The 19,514-nt window shown below is 41.7% G+C and overlaps 1 protein-coding gene across 1 annotated transcript in view; it reads right to left on the bottom strand.

Annotated features, from left to right (window-relative positions):
• The window catches only part of SRP54 (signal recognition particle 54), a 1,212,380-nt gene that overhangs the window by 867,465 nt on the left and 325,401 nt on the right, over positions 1 to 19,514 (bottom strand). The window contains exon 8 of the mRNA XM_044073524.1: positions 1,845 to 1,995. Coding sequence (XP_043929459.1) covers positions 1,845 to 1,995 — 151 coding nt within the window. The remainder of the gene's footprint in view (positions 1 to 1,844; positions 1,996 to 19,514) is intronic.

Genomic DNA, 19,514 nt, shown 5'->3' with positions numbered 1-19,514 from the left:
GGGGGGAGTGGGCATCCAATGTATGCTCGCCCATGGGGGGAATGAAGGCAGCTTAGGCTTAGTGTGATGAGCAGTATTAAAACCCTAGCAAGCTCTGTATTGCATAAGCTCTGAAACACTTAACTGAGAAGTTGTACATGTGGGAAAGCTCACGTGCCCTCTTCAGGGCAGGGTCTGCACAGCTGGCAAGACCACTGCAAGGAGAAAGAAGTTAGGGTATACTCCCAGCAGCCGTTTTATGCTGCACCAGTGTCCTCACACTACTCACTGACCGGGGATGTGGGTTGAGTTGACCCAGAGTGTAGCTAAAATAGGTCTAATAGACTCCGTGAATGAAGAGAAGAACTGATGGCAGCTGATTGTAAATTGCAAGAAGGAAAAAAAAAGAAAGTAAAGACTTCAAGCAAACAAAAACTTACAATGCAATACTGCATTAACATTAGGTATGTGCTGTGCTAGTCAACAACAGCATGAAGCAAAAATAATAAATACTAAAACTCAGACCACATGATTAACGTTGGGGAGTAAAATCTAGCTGTTTTATTGCTGCTGCAGTCCTCCTCCAAGATCAACTTGGCTGGTGTCAACAAAAAGCCTATTACCTACAAAAAACAAGATCCTGACAGTGACAGCATCTGTACCAGAAAATGAGTTGCATCAAAAACATTAATACTGAACTCAAGCTAGAAATGACTGCTCACTAAATACAACAGTTTCAAGTGAGGTATTATAGATGGGTTAATGCACAATAGCTGCAAATGGTAGTGCGGGGACAAATAAACCACATCAGCAATGCAATACATATCCAAAGGTACAAAGAGACAGTTCTGTTGTTGTCTTTACAACAGTGATCTATCTCAAAGAAGCTAGTTGACAAGAAAAAGGCATTTAGATTAGGTAAAATGCTAGTCTTACTCCGGCTGAGTTGATTTAAAAGACTATAAAGACATTCTGAAACCGGTTACTTACAAAGGTCAACCGATTAAAAATGGTCACTATCAGAAACCATGAAGTTATCATTTATTCTTCACCTTTTTGATACTCCTGTTAAGGGTCGCCACAGTGGATCATTGGTCTGCAGAATGAGTGGCAGTAGAGTTTTATGGTGTCGAGTTGTGCACGGCGCCCAACTGTCCTCCGAAGTCTCATACACACACACACACACACACACACACACACACACACACACACACACACACACACACACACACAGGGTCAATTTAGAATGATCAATCCACCTGCAGCATGTCTTGGGAATGTGGGAGGAAATTGGAGCACTCAGAGGAAGCCCACGAGAACACAGGGAGGACATTTAGACTCTGCACAGACGGCATCCCGGCTGAGAATCGAACCAGAGAACCTCTTGTTGGGAGGCAACAACGCTAACCACGGCACCATTGTGCTGCCCAAATTATCATCTATTCTTTTGGAGAAAAAATAAATTCTGCACTCCCATCAATAATGCCTGACAAAGATAACTAACAAAGCTCACAGCTGCTGATACTGCAAATCAGGCATCAAACAGCAGATCAGGAAACCACTTCATCTGATAAACATTAATTCTTTATCAAAGCAGCAACTGCTAAAACATGCACTTGAACAAAGGGAAAAAAATGAAAATAATGAAAAGCCTTGACAAAAAAAAAAAGAAAAGAAAAACACACAATAATGTACCCCATGCTTTTCTACTGTGGATGACAAACCTTGTAATGCTATCCCAGAAAATGGTAAGAAAGCAACTGAGAAACAAGCATGGGTCATTGTATTGCCATCTGATGGTACAGGATCGAACAGCTGCATGGAAGGTCTTACAGAGATGCTGCTTACATTTTTACTTAACTTACTATAGCATTAGAAACTTGAAGCATTTCTTCAAATAAGGAATCTTCTTGTTTATGGCGACCACTTGTATCAACAATTATTATCTCAAAGCTTTCATTTTTGAATTTTTCAACTCCATCTGCAGCAATATTTACAGGATCTGGTTCTGTGTAACTGCAAGGAAGCAAACAATGAATCAATGAATATTTGATCTGGAGGAAACAAATCATACCGCATTTCAAACTGTACAATAAAGAATTAGAAGAATCTACAACAATGAAAATCTTATCAGAATCTTCTCCACTGAGACTGTCATAAGATCACACAACAGTAGAAAAATAACCATTAACCCATCTTGTGGCTGAAGCAGTTTACCTCAGCTTGTCTCATCAGCATGCTTGAAACAAACATTCTCAGTGTACCAAATTCTACAATGCACACTTGTTAAAATGATCACTTAAGATAATCAGCATTCTGAGCCAAAATGCACAAAAAAAAAATGCTATAAAATCAACAGGTATGCAATAGCAAATGTGGTTATATATCAAGAAGGCACCAAAGTTTTGGAGAAAAAGCTACATATTAAAACGATCACATCCTCACTTCCCTGCTCAGTGTCCCACATGGAAGACACCTAGGCCAACAAAATACAAAACATTCAACATATGCTTCTGTTTTAACACCTACACTTGCTACTTACACCAACTTTCCATTTGAAAAACATATGTACATTCAGTAAAAACACGCAACTTCAATACCAAACTAGCAATGACATGATCTATTATCTACCTGACAAACCCACTAATATATCTCTTCAAATAGCCAGTGTTTAACATCTACTAATGTACAAGTATCTTTTATACTCTAACTCAACTTTCATATTAATGTAATCTAATTAGCAAATGTAGATGTAATTGTTAATGTATATTTAATGTCTGTTCATATACATTATTGAACATCTGTTTAAAAGAGTTTGTAATAATTCTGAGTTTTTCTTATCATCTTACAAGTCCCCCCCCCCCCCCAGGAAAATTGCAACCCATACTCAATAACTTCTACAGAAGGGCCCGTCTGAAGGAGACTGGAGACTGTAAAGCGGTGGCAGGGGAAAGTGTCATTAGGCAGCATAGGATGGTGGTTTGTAGGATGACATTGGTGATCAAAAAGAGGAGGATGAGTGTGAGGGCAGCACCAAGGATCAAATGGTGGAAATTGAAAAAGGGTAATTGTGAGGTGGAGTTCAGGGAAGAGTTTAGACAGGCACTGGGTGGCAGTGAAGAGTTTCCGAATAGCTTGGTAACTACAGCAGAGCTAGTAAGGGAGATGGCTAGAAAGGTGCTTGGTGTGACATCTGGAAAGGAGGACAAGGAGACCTGATGGTGGAATGAAGAAGTACAGGAGAGTATACAGAGAAAGAGGTTGGCGAAGAAGTGGGATTGTCAGAGAGATGAAGAAAGTAGACAAGACTATAAGGAGATGAAGTGCATGGCAAAGAGAGAGGTGGTGAAGGCCAAGGATAAGGCGTATGACGAGTTGTATAAAAGGTTGAACACTAAGGAGGGAGAAAAGGACCTGTACCGATTGGCTAGACAGAGGGACCGAGATAGTAAAGATGTGCAGCAGGTAAGGGCGATAAAGGATAATGAGGGAAACATACTCACAAACGAGGAGAGTGTGTTGAGCAGATGGAAAGAGTACTTTGAGGGGCTGATGAATGAAGAGAATGAGAGGGAGAGAAGGTTGGATGATGTGAGGATAGTGAATCATGAAGTGCAGTGGATTAGCAAGGAGAAAGTAAGGATAGCTATGAAGAGGATGAAGAACGGAAAGGCTGTTGGTCCAGATGACATACCTGTGGAAGCATGGAGATGTTTAGGTGAAATGGCAGTGGAGTTTTTAACTAGATTGCCTAATGAAATCTTGGAAAGTGAGAGGAAGCCTGAGGAAGGGAGAAAGATGTTTTGGTACCGATTTTTAAGAATAAGGGTGATGTGCAGAGCTGTAGTAACTACAGAGGGATTAAATTAATTGGTCACAGCATGAAGTTATGGGAAAGAGTAGTGGAAGCTAGGTTAAGAAGGGAGGTGATGATTAGTGATCAGCAATATGGTTTCATGCCAGGAAAGAGCACTACAGATGCGATGTTTGCTTTGAGAGTGTTGATGGAGAAGTACAGAGAATGTCAGAAGGAGTTGCATTGTGTCTTTGTGGATTTAGAGAACGCATATGACAGGGTGCCTAGAGAGGAGTTGCGGTATTGTATGAGGAAGTCGGGAGTGTCAGAGAAGTATGTAAGAGTGGTACAGGATATGTACAAGGGTAGTGTGACCGCGGTGAAGTCTGCGGTGGGAGTGACGGATGCATTTAAGGTGGAGGTGGGATTACATCAAGGTTCAGCTCTGAGCCCTTTCTTATTTGTAATGATGATGGACAGGTTGACAGATGAGATCAGACAGGAGTCCCCGTGGACTATGATGTTTGCAGATGACAATGTGATCTGTAGTGAGAGCAGGGAACAGGTAGAGGAGACCCTGGAGAGGTGGAGATGTGCTCTAGAGAGAAGAGGAATGAAGGTCAGCAGGACCAAGACAGAATATATGTGTGTGAATGAGAGGGAGGATAGAGGAATGGTGAGGATGCAGGGAGTAGAGGTGGCGAAGGTGGATGAGTTTAAATACTTGGGATCAACAATTCAGAGTAATGGTGAGTGTGGAAGAGAGGTGAAGAAGAGAGTACAGGCAGGATGGAGTGGGTGGAGAAGAGTGTCAGGAGTGACTTGTGACAGACGAGTACCAGTAAGAGTGAAAGGAAAGGTCTACAAGAGTGTAGTGAGACCAGCTATGTTATATGGGTTGGAGACAGTGGCATTGACAAAAAGGCAGGAGTCAGAGCTTGACGTGGCAGAGCTGAAGATGTTAAGATTTGCACTGGGTGTGATGAGGATGGACAGGATTAGGAATAAGTATATTACAGGGTTAGCCCAGGTTGGAAGGTTTGAAGACAAAGCCAGAGAGGCAAGATTATGTTGGTTTGGACATGTGCTGAGGAGGGATGCAGAGTATATTGGGAAAAAGATGCTAAGGATGAAGCTGTCCGGTAACAGGAAAAGAGGAAGGCCTAAGATAAGGTTCATGGATGTGGTGAGAGAGGACATGCAGGTGGTTGGTGTGACGGAGCAAGATGCTGAGGACAGGAAGACATGGAAACAGTTGATCTGCTGTGGCGACCCCTGACGGCAGCAGCCGAAAGAAGAAGATACTCAACTTCTACACCTACAATCAGCTTCACTATAATTTTCTTTTTCTTTATATCACCTACCAAATTTACACACCACTCACTTTTCCTCACCTACTAGCAAACTTTCTACTCGTATCTCCTATACGTCCTCTCATTTCTTCTACCCAAAAATGTAAAATTGTATTTTGACATTTTAACCTCATTGCATAAACCAATTCTGTCTTATTATGTAATAACTCTTACTGACTGCAGATTTTCTATAGAATAGCTGCCTTCAGTTAGCGTATGTCCATACGGCAACTTTAAGCTTTACATTTTTCTCTGTTGTATATAACTGCTAATTTTATAACTTAAGTTTTTCTCACTGGATCTCTGTTGAATAAAAGCAATGCATAAATATCTCCCAATTCTACTAAATGCAAATACAAGAGGGAGTACCAAGAAGTTAATTACAATTGTTGAGAAGGCAGATTCCATCAAGCCTAGAGCAAATGCACCTCTCAACACATATTAGGATTTCCATAAAAGTAGAGGAGTAGCAACATTTTTTTACTGTAAGATTATACAAAACATCACATTCAGCTCCAATACGATGCAGTCTGTTTTCTACTAATCATTTGCCAAATGCCTGAGCTACATTCAGGCCCATTTTTTATTAATGCATAATGCATATGCAGCTCCTTTTCTTATCCCCAGCAGCACTTTCTGCGAATATGAAAGCAGTATCTATTGGATTATTTTATTTATATTTGTTGACTGGGTGTGACACTAGGAAAAACTCCCATATCTATCCTTCTGATACATATCATGGAATTTGCAATACACAACTGAAGTGACACCTCTGAGGTGATCACTGTTTCAGGTCTCATTCAAAGGACAACTTAAGAGTACAGCATCCCACTCATGCTACATTGCAGTGTGACAGTAAATATGTACCCCAGTACCTGGCATGGAGAGTAAACCTAGTCTTCACATATTTCTGTCAAGCAAGGCAAATATACTAACTGCTGAGCAAACATAACACATTCTGACCCCACCTGAATAAGTTTTTTTTTGTTGTAGTGTGGCTGTCTGTGTGTTATATTTTCATAAAATAATGATTTTATGAAAAAAATAAGAGTTGAAAAATCTTTGCTCCCAATTCTTAGGCTCATGGAAAGAAGCATTATGACAAGTGTTTTAATCTAGAATCATACCACGACATCATCAGCTACAGTTCTGGATGAAAATGCTAAATTTCATTTCAACACTTGTGGACCGGAATTATGGACGGAGTGCGTGTTGTTCTTGGTTTTGTTTTTCACTTGGTTCTGGACCGTTTCCACCTTCTGTTTTTTTAATTTTTTAGCATTATGACATATTTGAAGGAATAGAATTTTCCCTGTCACAGGGTCTGCCCTGTGCTGACATTAGTGCTTTTAAACTTTTTATATTTATATAGGTACTACCCATTTGTCATTTGTTCTGCAAGTTGTTAGCTAACCATGCAACAGTTAAAGTCCCAGGGTGTAGTATTTTATCGTCTAAACTCTAAACTGCCAGTGAGTGACAGTAAAACAGCAGCATAGTCTCAGAAGAGGCACTTCAAGATGAATAAAGCTGCTAAGTTAATTTATACATTAAAATATTTATTTTACCAGTGTCTGCTTTGTGACTATTTTTTCTGTATTTCAGCCGTCATGGTTGTCAACATTTCTCAAACCAATCACACCCATCTTTGAAATCAAGTCAACAGGTTGGCAGGGGCGACAATGCAATTTCCACTATGTGTGCACCACACTCCAGCAAAACTCATCACTTTTGATGCATTCTGTTCACAGGTTCAGAAGTTCACTGGTATATAACTAGGCTAATGACCACTGGGGCCTTTATACACCTAGCCAAGCAACCCAATTGTACCCTATAAGTTTATATGCCTTAAAGGTTACTTTAAGAAGTATATGTAAACTATGGCAAGATTTACAGGCTACCTCTGTCCATTACATACATGGGTGCAAAACCCAGAGTTTTCCATCCACTTGTCCACGTTTCTCTTGAACAGGGTTAGGGAAAAGCTCTGCCACACAAATGGGGATTCTGTGAGACACACAGCTGTCCTTCCAACTTGCCCTATTTATGTCGCAAGCAAAGTTTAAATCCCAAGATCAAGTAATTTGTCAAAAGGTCCATCAGAGTGGGATCCAAGGATGCCTTGTATGTCAGGCATAGATCGCCCCTCAACAGTCTGCAGGAAACACAGTACAGAGATGGGGCTTTAAGGTCTGCACAGGACATGTTTTACATCCTGTATTCTTTTTGTGAGGAACCTCTGTGGACATTCCAGTCGTTGCATGTGCCTGGACAGGTACATACCAAAGGGGGCATTGCACTCAATTATGGGCCTGATGAGGGCAGAATACAGTGGAACAATTACTTCCATGGAACAGATGTCATGCCCTTGCTTACAAGTTGAGCAACACAGAATGATTTCCTTATTACCTTGGAGACAAGTTGGTCGAAAATCAGGTTACTACCTATATGCATACCCAAATCCCTGACTACTGGTTCTACTCTTACAGGTGTGCTATCAAGGTTATTTCCTAGTGTGGCTGACTTCCCAAACAGCACCATTATATATTTCTTGGCATAAAGTTTTAAGCCATGGCTTTGACATTAGTCATCTGTCTGTGTTAGTCTTTCCTGTAGGATGTTAGTGTCTTGGGGAGAGTCTATAACTGCTCCTAGCTTGCAATCATCTGCAAACTTAAGCTTGACTTGCAAGAAGACAATGCCAAAAAGAAGCAGACCCAGCAGAGTCATGATGGACTCCACTAGTAATCGGCCTCTTTGTGGAGGTGGTCTCCCCTATCCTAACCTTCCTGGATCCTACCTGATAGCCAGCTGGCTAACCAACTTATACCATATGGGTTTATGCTGACATCACTGAGTTTGTTTGCACACTGCCTAATTGGGGTATTGTATCAAATGCCTTAGCTAGGTCAAGGAAGGCAGTATGCACCATTCTGCCCTCATCCACTGTCTTGGTGACCTCTTACAGAAGTCCATTAGATTGAGTAGGCATGCTCTGACCTTTATAAAACTAAACTGGGTTAAATCCTGTGTCTGAAGGTTCCCTATGGCCTTATTAATCACTTTCATGAAAATTCTATACACTTCGCTTTTTATATGAGACTAGTCACACTTATGGGTCTGTACTTCTTGGAGTCCATTGACTGCATGCCATTGTGCAGAGGGATTACCACTGCATTTCTTCATTCGCATGGCACAAAGCCTATCTGGAGGTTATGGTTAAACACGGACTCCAGTGGTCTGGATAGGTCATGTTTCATGCTATTTAGGAGGCAGTGAAATAATCAGGGCCCAACAATGCACTATTTTTGACCTTAGAGAGTGCATCTAGGACCTCCTCCCTAGTAATAATTGGGAAGGGGGATGTCTGATGGTATTTCCTGGGGAGTGGCTGGGGAGTTCAAAATTAAGAGTTGAACTAGTCAACAAGAAGACTTGTTAAATCTTCTGGCTTTGTACAGGTGTCTCCCTATACAATCAATTCTGCACAATGTTGTGTGCTACCTTTGAGGTTTCAGACACAGCTAAAAAAGCTTTGTGGTTGCCTTATATCTAAGGAGCTATATTTACCTCAAATTTGGCTTTAGTAGACTTAATTTGTCCTCTTAATTGTTTTTTTTAGATTGATTACTGTGATTTTATCATGCTGGGCATAGCACTTCCTAATCTTGGCTATGACTTTTTTCTTTTGTTATATAACCGGTTTATGTCTGGATTCTACCAGGAAGTTTTTTTAGTTCTGGGCTTGCTTCTGGTAGGTACAGCTGTCTCTATGAAATTACTGGCATGACTGTATAGGGTTTCTGTGAACAATTCTGCAGAGGCGGCTATTGTCTCAGGATTTGGTGGGGCTTGAAATACTGACAGGTTATCGCTTAATAGTAGGAAATGTGCCTTGCAATAGCTCTTAAAAATCACAAAGTTAGCCAGGGTCACAGAACTGATTTTTATTATGAAGACAGCTTTGTTGTCGTACCTTACCAGGCTACAGATGTACAGTGTTCTTCTATGTTTATGAATACCAGGTCGACTAAGTTTGTACTCAGAGGGGGGAGTATAGACTATCTGGTCCAAGGTGTTTGAGTTTACAAAGTCAAAAGCAAACCCTGTACCTTGGGTCTGCAAGGTTAAGACCTTAACTATTATCAAACAAAGCACCTCGGACCCAGTGAGTTGATCACGAACAGTTTATTAGTAGCTCGAAACACAAACACGGAATAAATGCTGGCAATGTTAAACAAACGTTTTCGTCTTCAACTTCATCAGATAACATAATCCCCTGTGAGTTCACCTTTTATAAATCAAATAATTAATAATTATCCAATATCCTTAGAGCTGCAATTAAGAGATAAATGCATTTTGATATATACATCACCTCCTTTCCTAAACCGTTTATAAACCTTTTAAAAATGTTTTGTTCAGTAAATGTGCGATCAATATAAAATTACATATATATAATATATAAAATATAAATCTAATATGTGGATATCTCTATACACCTCTTTCAAACTTTAATATAAAATATATATTTTCTAATAAAAACATTGGTTTAAATAATTCTTGTAAAAGACTTTAGTTCCCCCTACTGGAAGTGTGTGTCATTACAAGCACAAAAATATGTTAAAATAATAAAACATAAATAACTTGATCCTTAAAAAATATTTATTTACATTATTGGTTTCCTAGTAAGACACCTCGATAGTTAATAATCTGGTCTTGTATACCTAATAGTTTAATAAATCATAAAAAATGGTGGACATGAATTTATAACTTTGCAGATCTCAATTTTAACACAGGAATAAGAGAAATCATATTATTGAGACCTGGAAATCTACTGGCTTCTAAAATTATTTGCCAGTACAATTCTCTATATTCTACAAGTGTTTCCCACATACCACCCCTGGGATCCATAGCTACTGTTTCTAAAATAAAGAACTGAAATTCTGCTTGTTTACATACAGTACTGTGCTTTTATAGTGCATTATTTTCACATTTGGTTTTAATGTCATAAAGATGCTTGTAAATTCTTTGCTTAAGCTTCCTTTCACTCTTTCCAACATAAAAAGAATCACATTTTTTACATAGAGCTAAATAAATAATACTTTTCGTGTTGCAGTTTGCAAAGGTACTTAAAATCAGTTTTTTTTTCTTGCTTGCAAATATACTCATTCTCCTGTTGTAAGGTACGAGCAGTAGCTACAGCTTCCACACTTAAATAAACCTTTTTTCTTTTTGGTACCTTTTTCCAAATTGTGTCTATTTGCACTTTTCTCAAGCATACCTTTTACATTGTTACCTCTCCTATAGGTATACTTTAATTCGTTGTCAAAAATGTGATCTAAATCTGACAATTTTGCAAAGTTTTTCCATTCTTTATCAATAATTCTTCTAACTAATCCTGACTGACCATCATATGTAGTCATAATACCGGAACTGTGATTGTCATTTATGTTTACATTCATCACTTTTTGTGTGGTAATTGTTTCTGGTTTACCTAAAATAGGGGCAAATCTACCTCCCCTTTCACCAGTGACCTCCTTACATATTTGGTCAACAGTGCACCAGGATAACCCCTGTTTAAAAACAAGCCTTTCAGTACTTTACACTCACTAAAAAATACTTTATCGTCAGAAGTCATTCTACTTAAACATACTAACTGACCCTTTAACACACCCCTCTTTTGGTGGGGTGGGTGCGAACTGGTGTAGTGTAAATATGAGTTCGAAAAGGTCTCTTTAAAAAAAAAAAAGGTATATTTTAGACGTAAAACCTTCATTAGTCTTCGTTACATTTACATCTAAATAATTTACCTGTTGATAGTTAAAACTGTATGTAAATTTAAAAAAACTAGTTCCATTAATATAGTCAACAAATAACTTAAAATCATCCTCGTCCCCTTTCCATAAAAAACACAAATCATCTAAAAATCTGCCATAAAATGTCCACTTACTCTTAAAAGCAGAAGTTAGTATATATTTATTTTCCCAGTAGGCCATTATAACATTAGCATATGTAGGAGCACAATGTGCACCATAGCAACACCCCTAGACTGCTTAAAATATTCTCCTTCGAAGAAAATGAAATTATTTTTCAACACTACCTCCATTAACAACAAAACAGTTCTAAAATCATTGTGTGTGAAAAAGTTCCCGGTCATCTCAAAGAATACCCACTTCATAAAAAAAAAAAAAAAAAAAAAAAAAAAAAAAATTAAATTGCAAGTACCATCTTCAAATTTTTGATTACCATATGTAAGCCAGCCTTGAATTTAGGGTTGCAGCTATTGCAAAATGCAGCCATAACACATTCATTAGCTGTATTATACAGCTTAGAAGTACTCAACAATTCTGTACTACAACATTTAATGGAGTCACCCCGTGGACAATGCTAACATTCATGTGGCTAAACATTCTTCTAACACTAAACAAACCCATCCTTCCATCTCTCCTCCTCAGTTTCCATTCACATCTCCCCTCCACAGCAATTATTTTGGCAAAATGCCTTTTGGTGTTCTCCAAAACCAGTTTCCTGGGGCATGACAATATCCCTAGCTGTCTGCAGAGTACAATCTAGGAAAACCCAGTCAATCATCTCCAATCTGAGTCTCCCCAGTGGTTACAACCCCAAGTTGTGGAGTCCCTTACATAAAAGTAGCCCCTCTACTGACCCTTTGAATTACAGCCTATTAGTCTCACTAATATTACTTGCAAAGCTATGGAATGTGAACTAAAAAATGATAATATAGGCAACCTTGTATCACTGGATATATAGCAAGTTTGCTTTATAAAAGTTAGAGCTTGATCAAGCTGGTTGAGTTCTTTGAAGGAACATGTGGTCCACTCAGCCTAGGTTGCCTGACAATGTCTTAATATTACCCATCATACTGAGATTACTGATAAACTCTCCCAATTCAACAGTAACCCATACAGAGTTTGTTGAACTGGAAACTCGCAATCTGACAGAACCCACACTGTTAAGATTGGCGGGGTGGTTGCTCTGCACAGAAGGACATCACCAAGCAGTGTCACAGGCTTAGCCCTATCACTCCTAATCTTTGGTTAATACTGCTCAGCCATGAAAGCTGATTTGTTAGTTGACTATGGCTAACCACATTTGTTGACTGCAAACTGAAGGCAGTTATCAAACTCATCGTGATACTCAAATTCATCAGCAAGGGTTAAACTAAATAAATTTTTGGTTAGTTAACCATGGACTATCCTCAAAGCCCAGAAATGCCTCACAGTTTCTTTTGATAAATCTATCATCACTACTTACCACATAAATAAAATTCCACTTAAATCTGACATAAGACATCAGGAACTTGGGTACTATGTTGATAACGGATACTTGAGCACTACACATCTGTGTTAGTAGACAATTCTTCTACCTTGACCAATTTATCTATCATGTTACCTCCTTAAAATACAAAGCAGTTATAGACCCACCTTATGCTTCCCTTACTAGGTCCATCATTGAATATAATGCCTTGTTTGGCATGCAAATTCACTAAGTACCTAAACCAACTCAAGAGTTCTCAATGTTTCACCAAACAGATCGCAAGTATCAGTACCCTTCGCTAGTTTGATGAATTAAAATCCTCTCTCTCTCTATTCAGTGCTGCACTGACTCCCGAGTGATAATCTCTGCCTAGCCTTTCATGCTATGAACATTCCAGCACTCTTTGAATTCCTTTAGCTACGCAGAACCACTTATCAAGCCAACACCTCCTCTAGAGGCCTTAACCTATATTAGCTCATCAGTACCACCCCGAGAGAATGACAGGTGTCTAACCCAATGTATTCCATGTTTCTGCAACAGGCTGACCTTTTATATTAAGCACAATACTTAACTAGTAACCTTAAAAATCAGTCTGGAAGAATGGATAGGTAATTTGTCAATTTTCTTAAGAACTGGGGAAAATCTACCTAATTGGAGACAATGTCAGTCTCCCACAAGTACTGAGCAATGTGGCAAAGCTTCTTAATGGTCTCATTGGCTGGAAGCCTAGCTAGAACCTATCAACCTAAGAGTATGGACGTTACTTTAGACAGTAAGTGCTGCACATCTTGAACAAAATAATGCTTTGTTTTATTAGTTCTGCATTGGCAAACAAAGCAGGGCAATCATATTTTATAAGCAAACAAGGAAACATTCACATTAATTAGTATGCAAAGAGAAAACTGAAAGCTTTTACACATTAGCAATGCCTGTCAAGTCTTTTAATTATCTTTAGGAACCGCTATGACACCAAAGCATTATAAATTTAAAATCAGCTGGATTATGTATCTCATAGAACTGCTCTCTAATATCAATGAATTGCTGAAACTAAACGGTACAAAACAAGAAGTTATGTACTCATCATAACGTTCGATGTATGTAGTCCATCTCGCCTTCATTCTTACTTGTGGGTTCGGAGCCAAACCTCAGCTCCGACTCGCCCATACTGTAGCTCTAAGTCTTCAATTGGCTCGTGGCTAAGAGGTATCCCATCATGCAACAGGTCTATTATTCCCCAGATCTTTACTGCAAACACACACACACACACACACACACACACACACACACACACACACACACACACACACACACAAACACACACACCCCTCTCTCTCTCTCTCTGAGAAGAACAACCCCAACAGAAAGGACTACTGACACCTAGAGACTATTCCTCTATTTCCTCCAGCAGGGGATAGGAGGGAGGGTTAGTAAGAATGTAAGGCAAGATGGACTACATACATCGAACGTTATGGTGAGTACATAACTTCTTGATGTTATGTAGTCCAATCTCAACTTCATTATTACCCGTGGGACAGTGTCCCTAGCACCTTGATCTTGGGTGGCTCAGTGAAAAATACTCTTGAGCACTGTGGAACCAAAGGAAGATCTGCCTCTAGAGACCAGATCTAATTTGTAGTGACTAATAAAAGTATGAGGCGAAGCCCATGTTGCTGCAGCACAAATATCATCCATAGATATCCCAGCCTGAAAAGCAGTTGAGGTAGCCACAAAGCCTTCACTTTAAAGGTAATTCTTTGCCATTGGAAGCATAAATAAATGAGATGCAATCAGAGATCCAGCGAGACAAGGTTATCTTAGAAACAGAACCCCAAGTCTAGTGTCTGAAAACAAGACAAACATTTGATCTGATTTCCTGAAATCTTTTGTCCTATGTAAATAGAAATAGAATTCTCTATGAACATCTAGCTGATGAAACTTAAATTCTGCCTTGTTGGAGAATTCAGGAAAAAACACAGGCAACTCAATGGATTGGTTGATATTGACAACAGAGGCAACCTTTGGAACAAATGAAGGATTGGTTCTTAAGGAAACCCCATCTTTGTGAAACGCCAAATAAGGGGGCTTAGTCGATCATGCTTGGAGTTCAGAGACCCGCCTAGCTGAAGTTATGGTTACCAAAAATACTGTCTTCCATGACAAGAATTTAATGTTACACGTAGCTGCGGGCTCAAAGGGAGTTGAGGTGAGCTTCTGTAATACAAAACTGAGGTCCACGGCATTACTGGATCAAAGACTGGAGGTCATAGTAACAATGTCCCTTTCAGGAAAGCCCTACAAAGCCTGTGAGACATAAAATTGGGCTCATGAGCAACGTAAAAGGTAGAAATCGCTGCCAGTTGCACTTTAATGGTTGCTGCAGCTGACCCCTGTCTGAACAGCTGAGAAAGAAATACTAATATTGTCGAAAAAGGCACTGTATAAGGATCAATATGTCTCTCACGGGCCCAAATAGAAAATCTCTTCCACTTACTGGAATAAATCTGCCTGGTAGAAGGCTTGTGGGAAGATGATAGAATATGGACCACTTCCGGGGAAAAATCATAAAGTCTGACTAAGGACAGAACTGGAGCAGCCAAGCTGTCAACTTGAGGGTCTGGATTGAGGGATGGAACTGTCCTGACATACGAGTCAGCAGATCTGGAGCTAGGTCCAGAATCCAGGGCTTGTCCATTAGATAAGGGTTGAAGGAAGGGAAACCAAATCTGACGAGGCCAGTGTGGGGCAATGAGGATCATTTTGCTTCCCAAAGACTGTGCTTTCTGAATGGCCTTTGATATTAGAGGTAACTGTGGAAAGGCGTAGAGAAATCTGGAGGGCCAATCGTGAACCAGAGCGTCCCTGGGCGTCTCCCCCTCTGGGGGATAAGGGTGAAGTTGCTGCTGCATTTGGCATTGAGGGGGGCTGGCAAAAAGATCACAGCAAGGTTGACCACATCTGTGAAATATCGTCTCCGCAACATAATTGTTTAGGGACCACTTGTGAGGCATCAGGATAGCTCTGCTCGGCCTGTCGGCAATCAAGATGGACATCCGCTGTACATGAGTTGCAGCTAGAAAGCGTTGGAAAGACACCGTCCACTGCCAAACTCGAAGTGCCTCTCTGCAAAGGGGTAACGATTTGGTTCCTCCCTGTTTGTTCAGATACCAACAAACTGACATGTTGTCTGAGTGGATTGCAATTGTCCCTAGAGGGAGAAAGCTCTGAAGTGCTTGCAATGCTAATAGCACTGCTTTCATCTCCAAGACATTGACATGCAAATTGGTCTCGTAATCCTGCCACATGCCTTGGATTGTCCTACTGAGATGACCCCCCACCCAATCTGGGAGGCATCCGTGGTCACCGTGGCAACTGGAGAAGATAGAACGTTGAGATTGCTGGCCTGAAGCCACCAGCGTAGATCCTGCTTGCACGTGTCCGTAATTAGAATAGAATGGGAGAGTGGAAGATGCTGTAGTGACCACTGGGTGAAAATCAGCCACTGAAGAACCTTCATGTGTAGTCTGGCAAGGGAAACTAGCATGATCGTGGCAGCCATGGTCCTGAATAACTTGAGGACCACTTCTGCCTTGACCTTCCTCAATAGTAGTAAGGCGTAGACCTGCTGTTGTAGAGCCTGAATTCTCTCTTCTGGTAAGAAGGCCCTCATGAGCACCGTATCTAGTTCGGTGCTGATAAAAGTGACATGCTGCAAGGGCAACAAGGCAATTTTTTTTCCAATTTAGAGTAATTCCTAACCTTTGGCATAGTAATGGTGGCAGAAAGGAGCCAGTCATCCAGGTATGGAAACACTTGAAATCCCTGACATCTCAAGTGAGCCATTACCACTGCCATGCATTTGGAGAACACCCTGGGGGCTGTGGTGAGACCAAAGGGCAAAGTGCGAAACTGAAAATGACTGGCTCCCAGCCGGAAGCATAGATGACTTCTCGATGCCCTGTCCATCTTGACATGGCAGTAAGCATCTTTGAGGTCGATGGAGCACATCCACACATCTTTCCCTAACAGAGGGAGTATTGACTGTAAGGTGACCATGCGGAACTTGGACTTTTGTACATGAAGGTTCAATCAGCTGAGATCCAACGTGGGTCTCAGGTCCCCTGCTCTTTTCGGCACCAAAAAGAATATTGAGAAAGTCACTAATCCTACTTGGACTGCGGGGACAGGCTGGATGGCTCTCTTTGAGAGCAACTTTTTTATTTCTGAAGTCGCGGAATCCCTGTGACTGGGTGGAACGTCTGGGATTCTCTTAGTTGGTGGGGGAAAAGAAGAGAAGGGAATATGATAACCTCTGGAAATTATCTCATCTTTGGTGATGACTTGCCAGGCTTCTGGGATTAAAGAAATCTGACCCCAGACTGGCTCCAGAGACGCACAGTTGGGCCTCCCTTCAGGAGCATTGGTAGGGAGGACCACGAAAGGAATCATGGTCCCCCTAGTTACGCAGGCCTCCTCTGCCTCTACGGTGGCGTCTACCTGAATTTCCACCCCCTCCCCTGCCTCTGGAGGGGGAATCACTTTGTGCGTCCTGAAAAAACCTCTGCGACTTCCTGAACCACATTTTCCCACCCTTCTGGCTCTTGGGGTAAGGTCTAGAAGGCATGGAAAAACTGACTCCCACGGCAGACAGAGTTTTTCCTTCCTGTTCGCACCTAGTGAGTGTGTCCTTTACCTTGGTTCTGAATGATGAACCATCAAAGGGAGCATTGGTGAACGTAGACTTGAAGGCCTCCGCGAAATTGCACAAGCGCATCCAGGAGCGTCTCCTAAGAGAGACTCTGGAACCCGCTGCCCTACTCACTCAGTTGGCTACATATGAGATCATGCCTCATGGAGGAGTTGGTAAAGGAATTTAGGGTATACATCTGTGCACTGACCTTCTGTGCCACGGCATCAGAAATGTTACCCTGTAGAAAATCTCTCTCTTTTAGATGATCTCTCTGGAGCCTTGAAAAATGCATCAAGTAGTTCAGCGACCACAGTGTAAAGGCCACTAAGGTAAACACATGCTTCCCACACCGGTCCATAGCCAGGGACTCCTTGTTAAGTGGATGGACGGTACAAGAAGTTCCAGCAAGTTCCTTCTTGGTGGCTGCTGCCACCACCATGGCATCTACTGGAATGCCTTTTGTTAGATATTCCTTGTCAGTGGGGCGGACAAAAACTTATTGGGTCTTCTAGGGACCGGTTCCACAGTGTCAGGAATTTCCCACACTTTGACAGACAAGATCTAGTAGCGCATCAAAAGGGGGTAAAACCCAAGAGGCGGTGGGTTTGGGACCCGAAAGCCTTCAGGAACACAGACGCCTCATCAGAAGGGGATTTGGAGGGCCAGCCGCCTTTCTGTTTCAAGATCAAGGATATCTGAAAAAGAGATTTTCAGAAGACGACTTGGGGGACCCATCTGACTCCTCGAAATCGGTGTCCGACGTGAGAGACTCATCCGGGGAGTTGAGGTGTTTCCTTTTACACAATCTCTTTCTGGTGGGCTCCTCAGGCAAAAACTCTGGGGAGATGTCAGAAAGTTGGGGACCACTCATGGAGATATCCTGAGGCTTAGGGTCTCCGCTGCCCAGGGACAGAGGGTGATCCAAAACAGACACCAGTGCCGGAGGGGGCAGAGTGTCGGTGCTGTAGGATGTAGTTGATGACCTGGCCAGCACGCTCCTGATAACCGTGAAGGCCGATTCCCCCGACTGCGAAAGCCAACAAACCATAGAGGATACAGCAGTAGCTCTCGGTGCTGAGGAGATGAAGTCTGAAGCAGATGTCAGGGTCCAAGCTCACTCGAGCCAAAGCACAGAGAGGAAGGCTCGGAACCAATGAAGATCGATCCGAGCCCTCCCCCTAGGGTCCGACCGGAGAACCATGGACCCTCGATCCCGTGGATAAAGCCGACAGGGTTGGAGCGGAAATCTGAACAGAAAGGCCAGGTGAGGCTAGTGGAACTAACCTAACGGCAGCAGATGGAACAGGCAACTCTGGCTCAGAAGGCCGAGAAAGGCTCGGAGAAGGAACAACAAAGGATGAAGAGGCCATAGGCTCTGGAGCTGACTGGGTCGGAGCCGAAATTAATTTGGTCAACACCGATGAATGAAGCAGTTTCTTCACCACTCTATCAACGTCCTCATCAAAAAGGGGTCCTGGAGGACCTGGAAGATATAGTTGGAGATCTGGATCTCCCTACGGAAGGGGACCTGTGTGAAGGAGAAACTGGTCGAATAACTGGAGACCAGTTCCAAAATAAAATATTCCTGACCGGCTCTGAAAGGCTGGGAGCCGATACGGACTTAGTCAAGACACTACCTTCTGTCAGCACCGAGGGCAATGGAACCAAAGAAGGAGAAGCTGTTCTTGCAACTTTCTCTGGCGGTTCTGAAGAAACAGATGGAGCTGGAGAGTGCTTCTTAGAAGTCTTTTTGTCCTTTTTAGCTGTAGAGGATAAGGGACTGGAAGACTTAGCCAAGTCTTCCTCGGAGTGTTTAAGCAGTCTTCTCAAAATGAGCTTGTTCCTCCTCTCCTCTAGTACACGGCGACTGAAGGAATGACAAAACAAGCAGGACTCTTGGAGGTGAATAGCCCCCAAGCAGCACACACACACACACACACACACACACACACACACACACACACACACACACACACACACACAGAGTGCCCATCAGTCAAAGACATTTTATTGTTGCATTCAACACACTTTTTAAAACCCAAAGGCCTGTGTTCTTTAGAATCCTTGGACATGCTGAATAAAGGAGAACACACACAGGTTCAAAGCAATACATTCACACACTGGACCCAACTAAACCCCGCATGGGAAACTAGAGCCTCTAACTAAAAATGGCTTAGTAACCAGTGGGAAAAAGACTACAGGGAGGACTAGGTCCTCTAACTGAAACGGGCCTAGCCGTGGGAAGAAAAGAAACGAAGGGGATACAAAAATGGCCAACGAAAAGGCCACAAAAACAGCAAGTGAAGCAAAACAAAGGCAGTATAACACCACTACCACACACACAGAGCTATGAAAATAGCTTTTTTGAGCAACAAGTCAAAAGTTTATAAACAGTATACTTAGCCATGGCCAAAAGCGAGAC

The sequence above is a fragment of the Protopterus annectens genome, chromosome 6.part0, assembly GCF_019279795.1.
Source record: "Protopterus annectens isolate FY-2018-M chromosome 6.part0, PAN1.0, whole genome shotgun sequence".
In the NCBI taxonomy this organism is placed as follows: domain Eukaryota; kingdom Metazoa; phylum Chordata; order Ceratodontiformes; family Protopteridae; genus Protopterus; species Protopterus annectens.
This window is presented reverse-complemented; position numbering and strand designations above follow the sequence as displayed.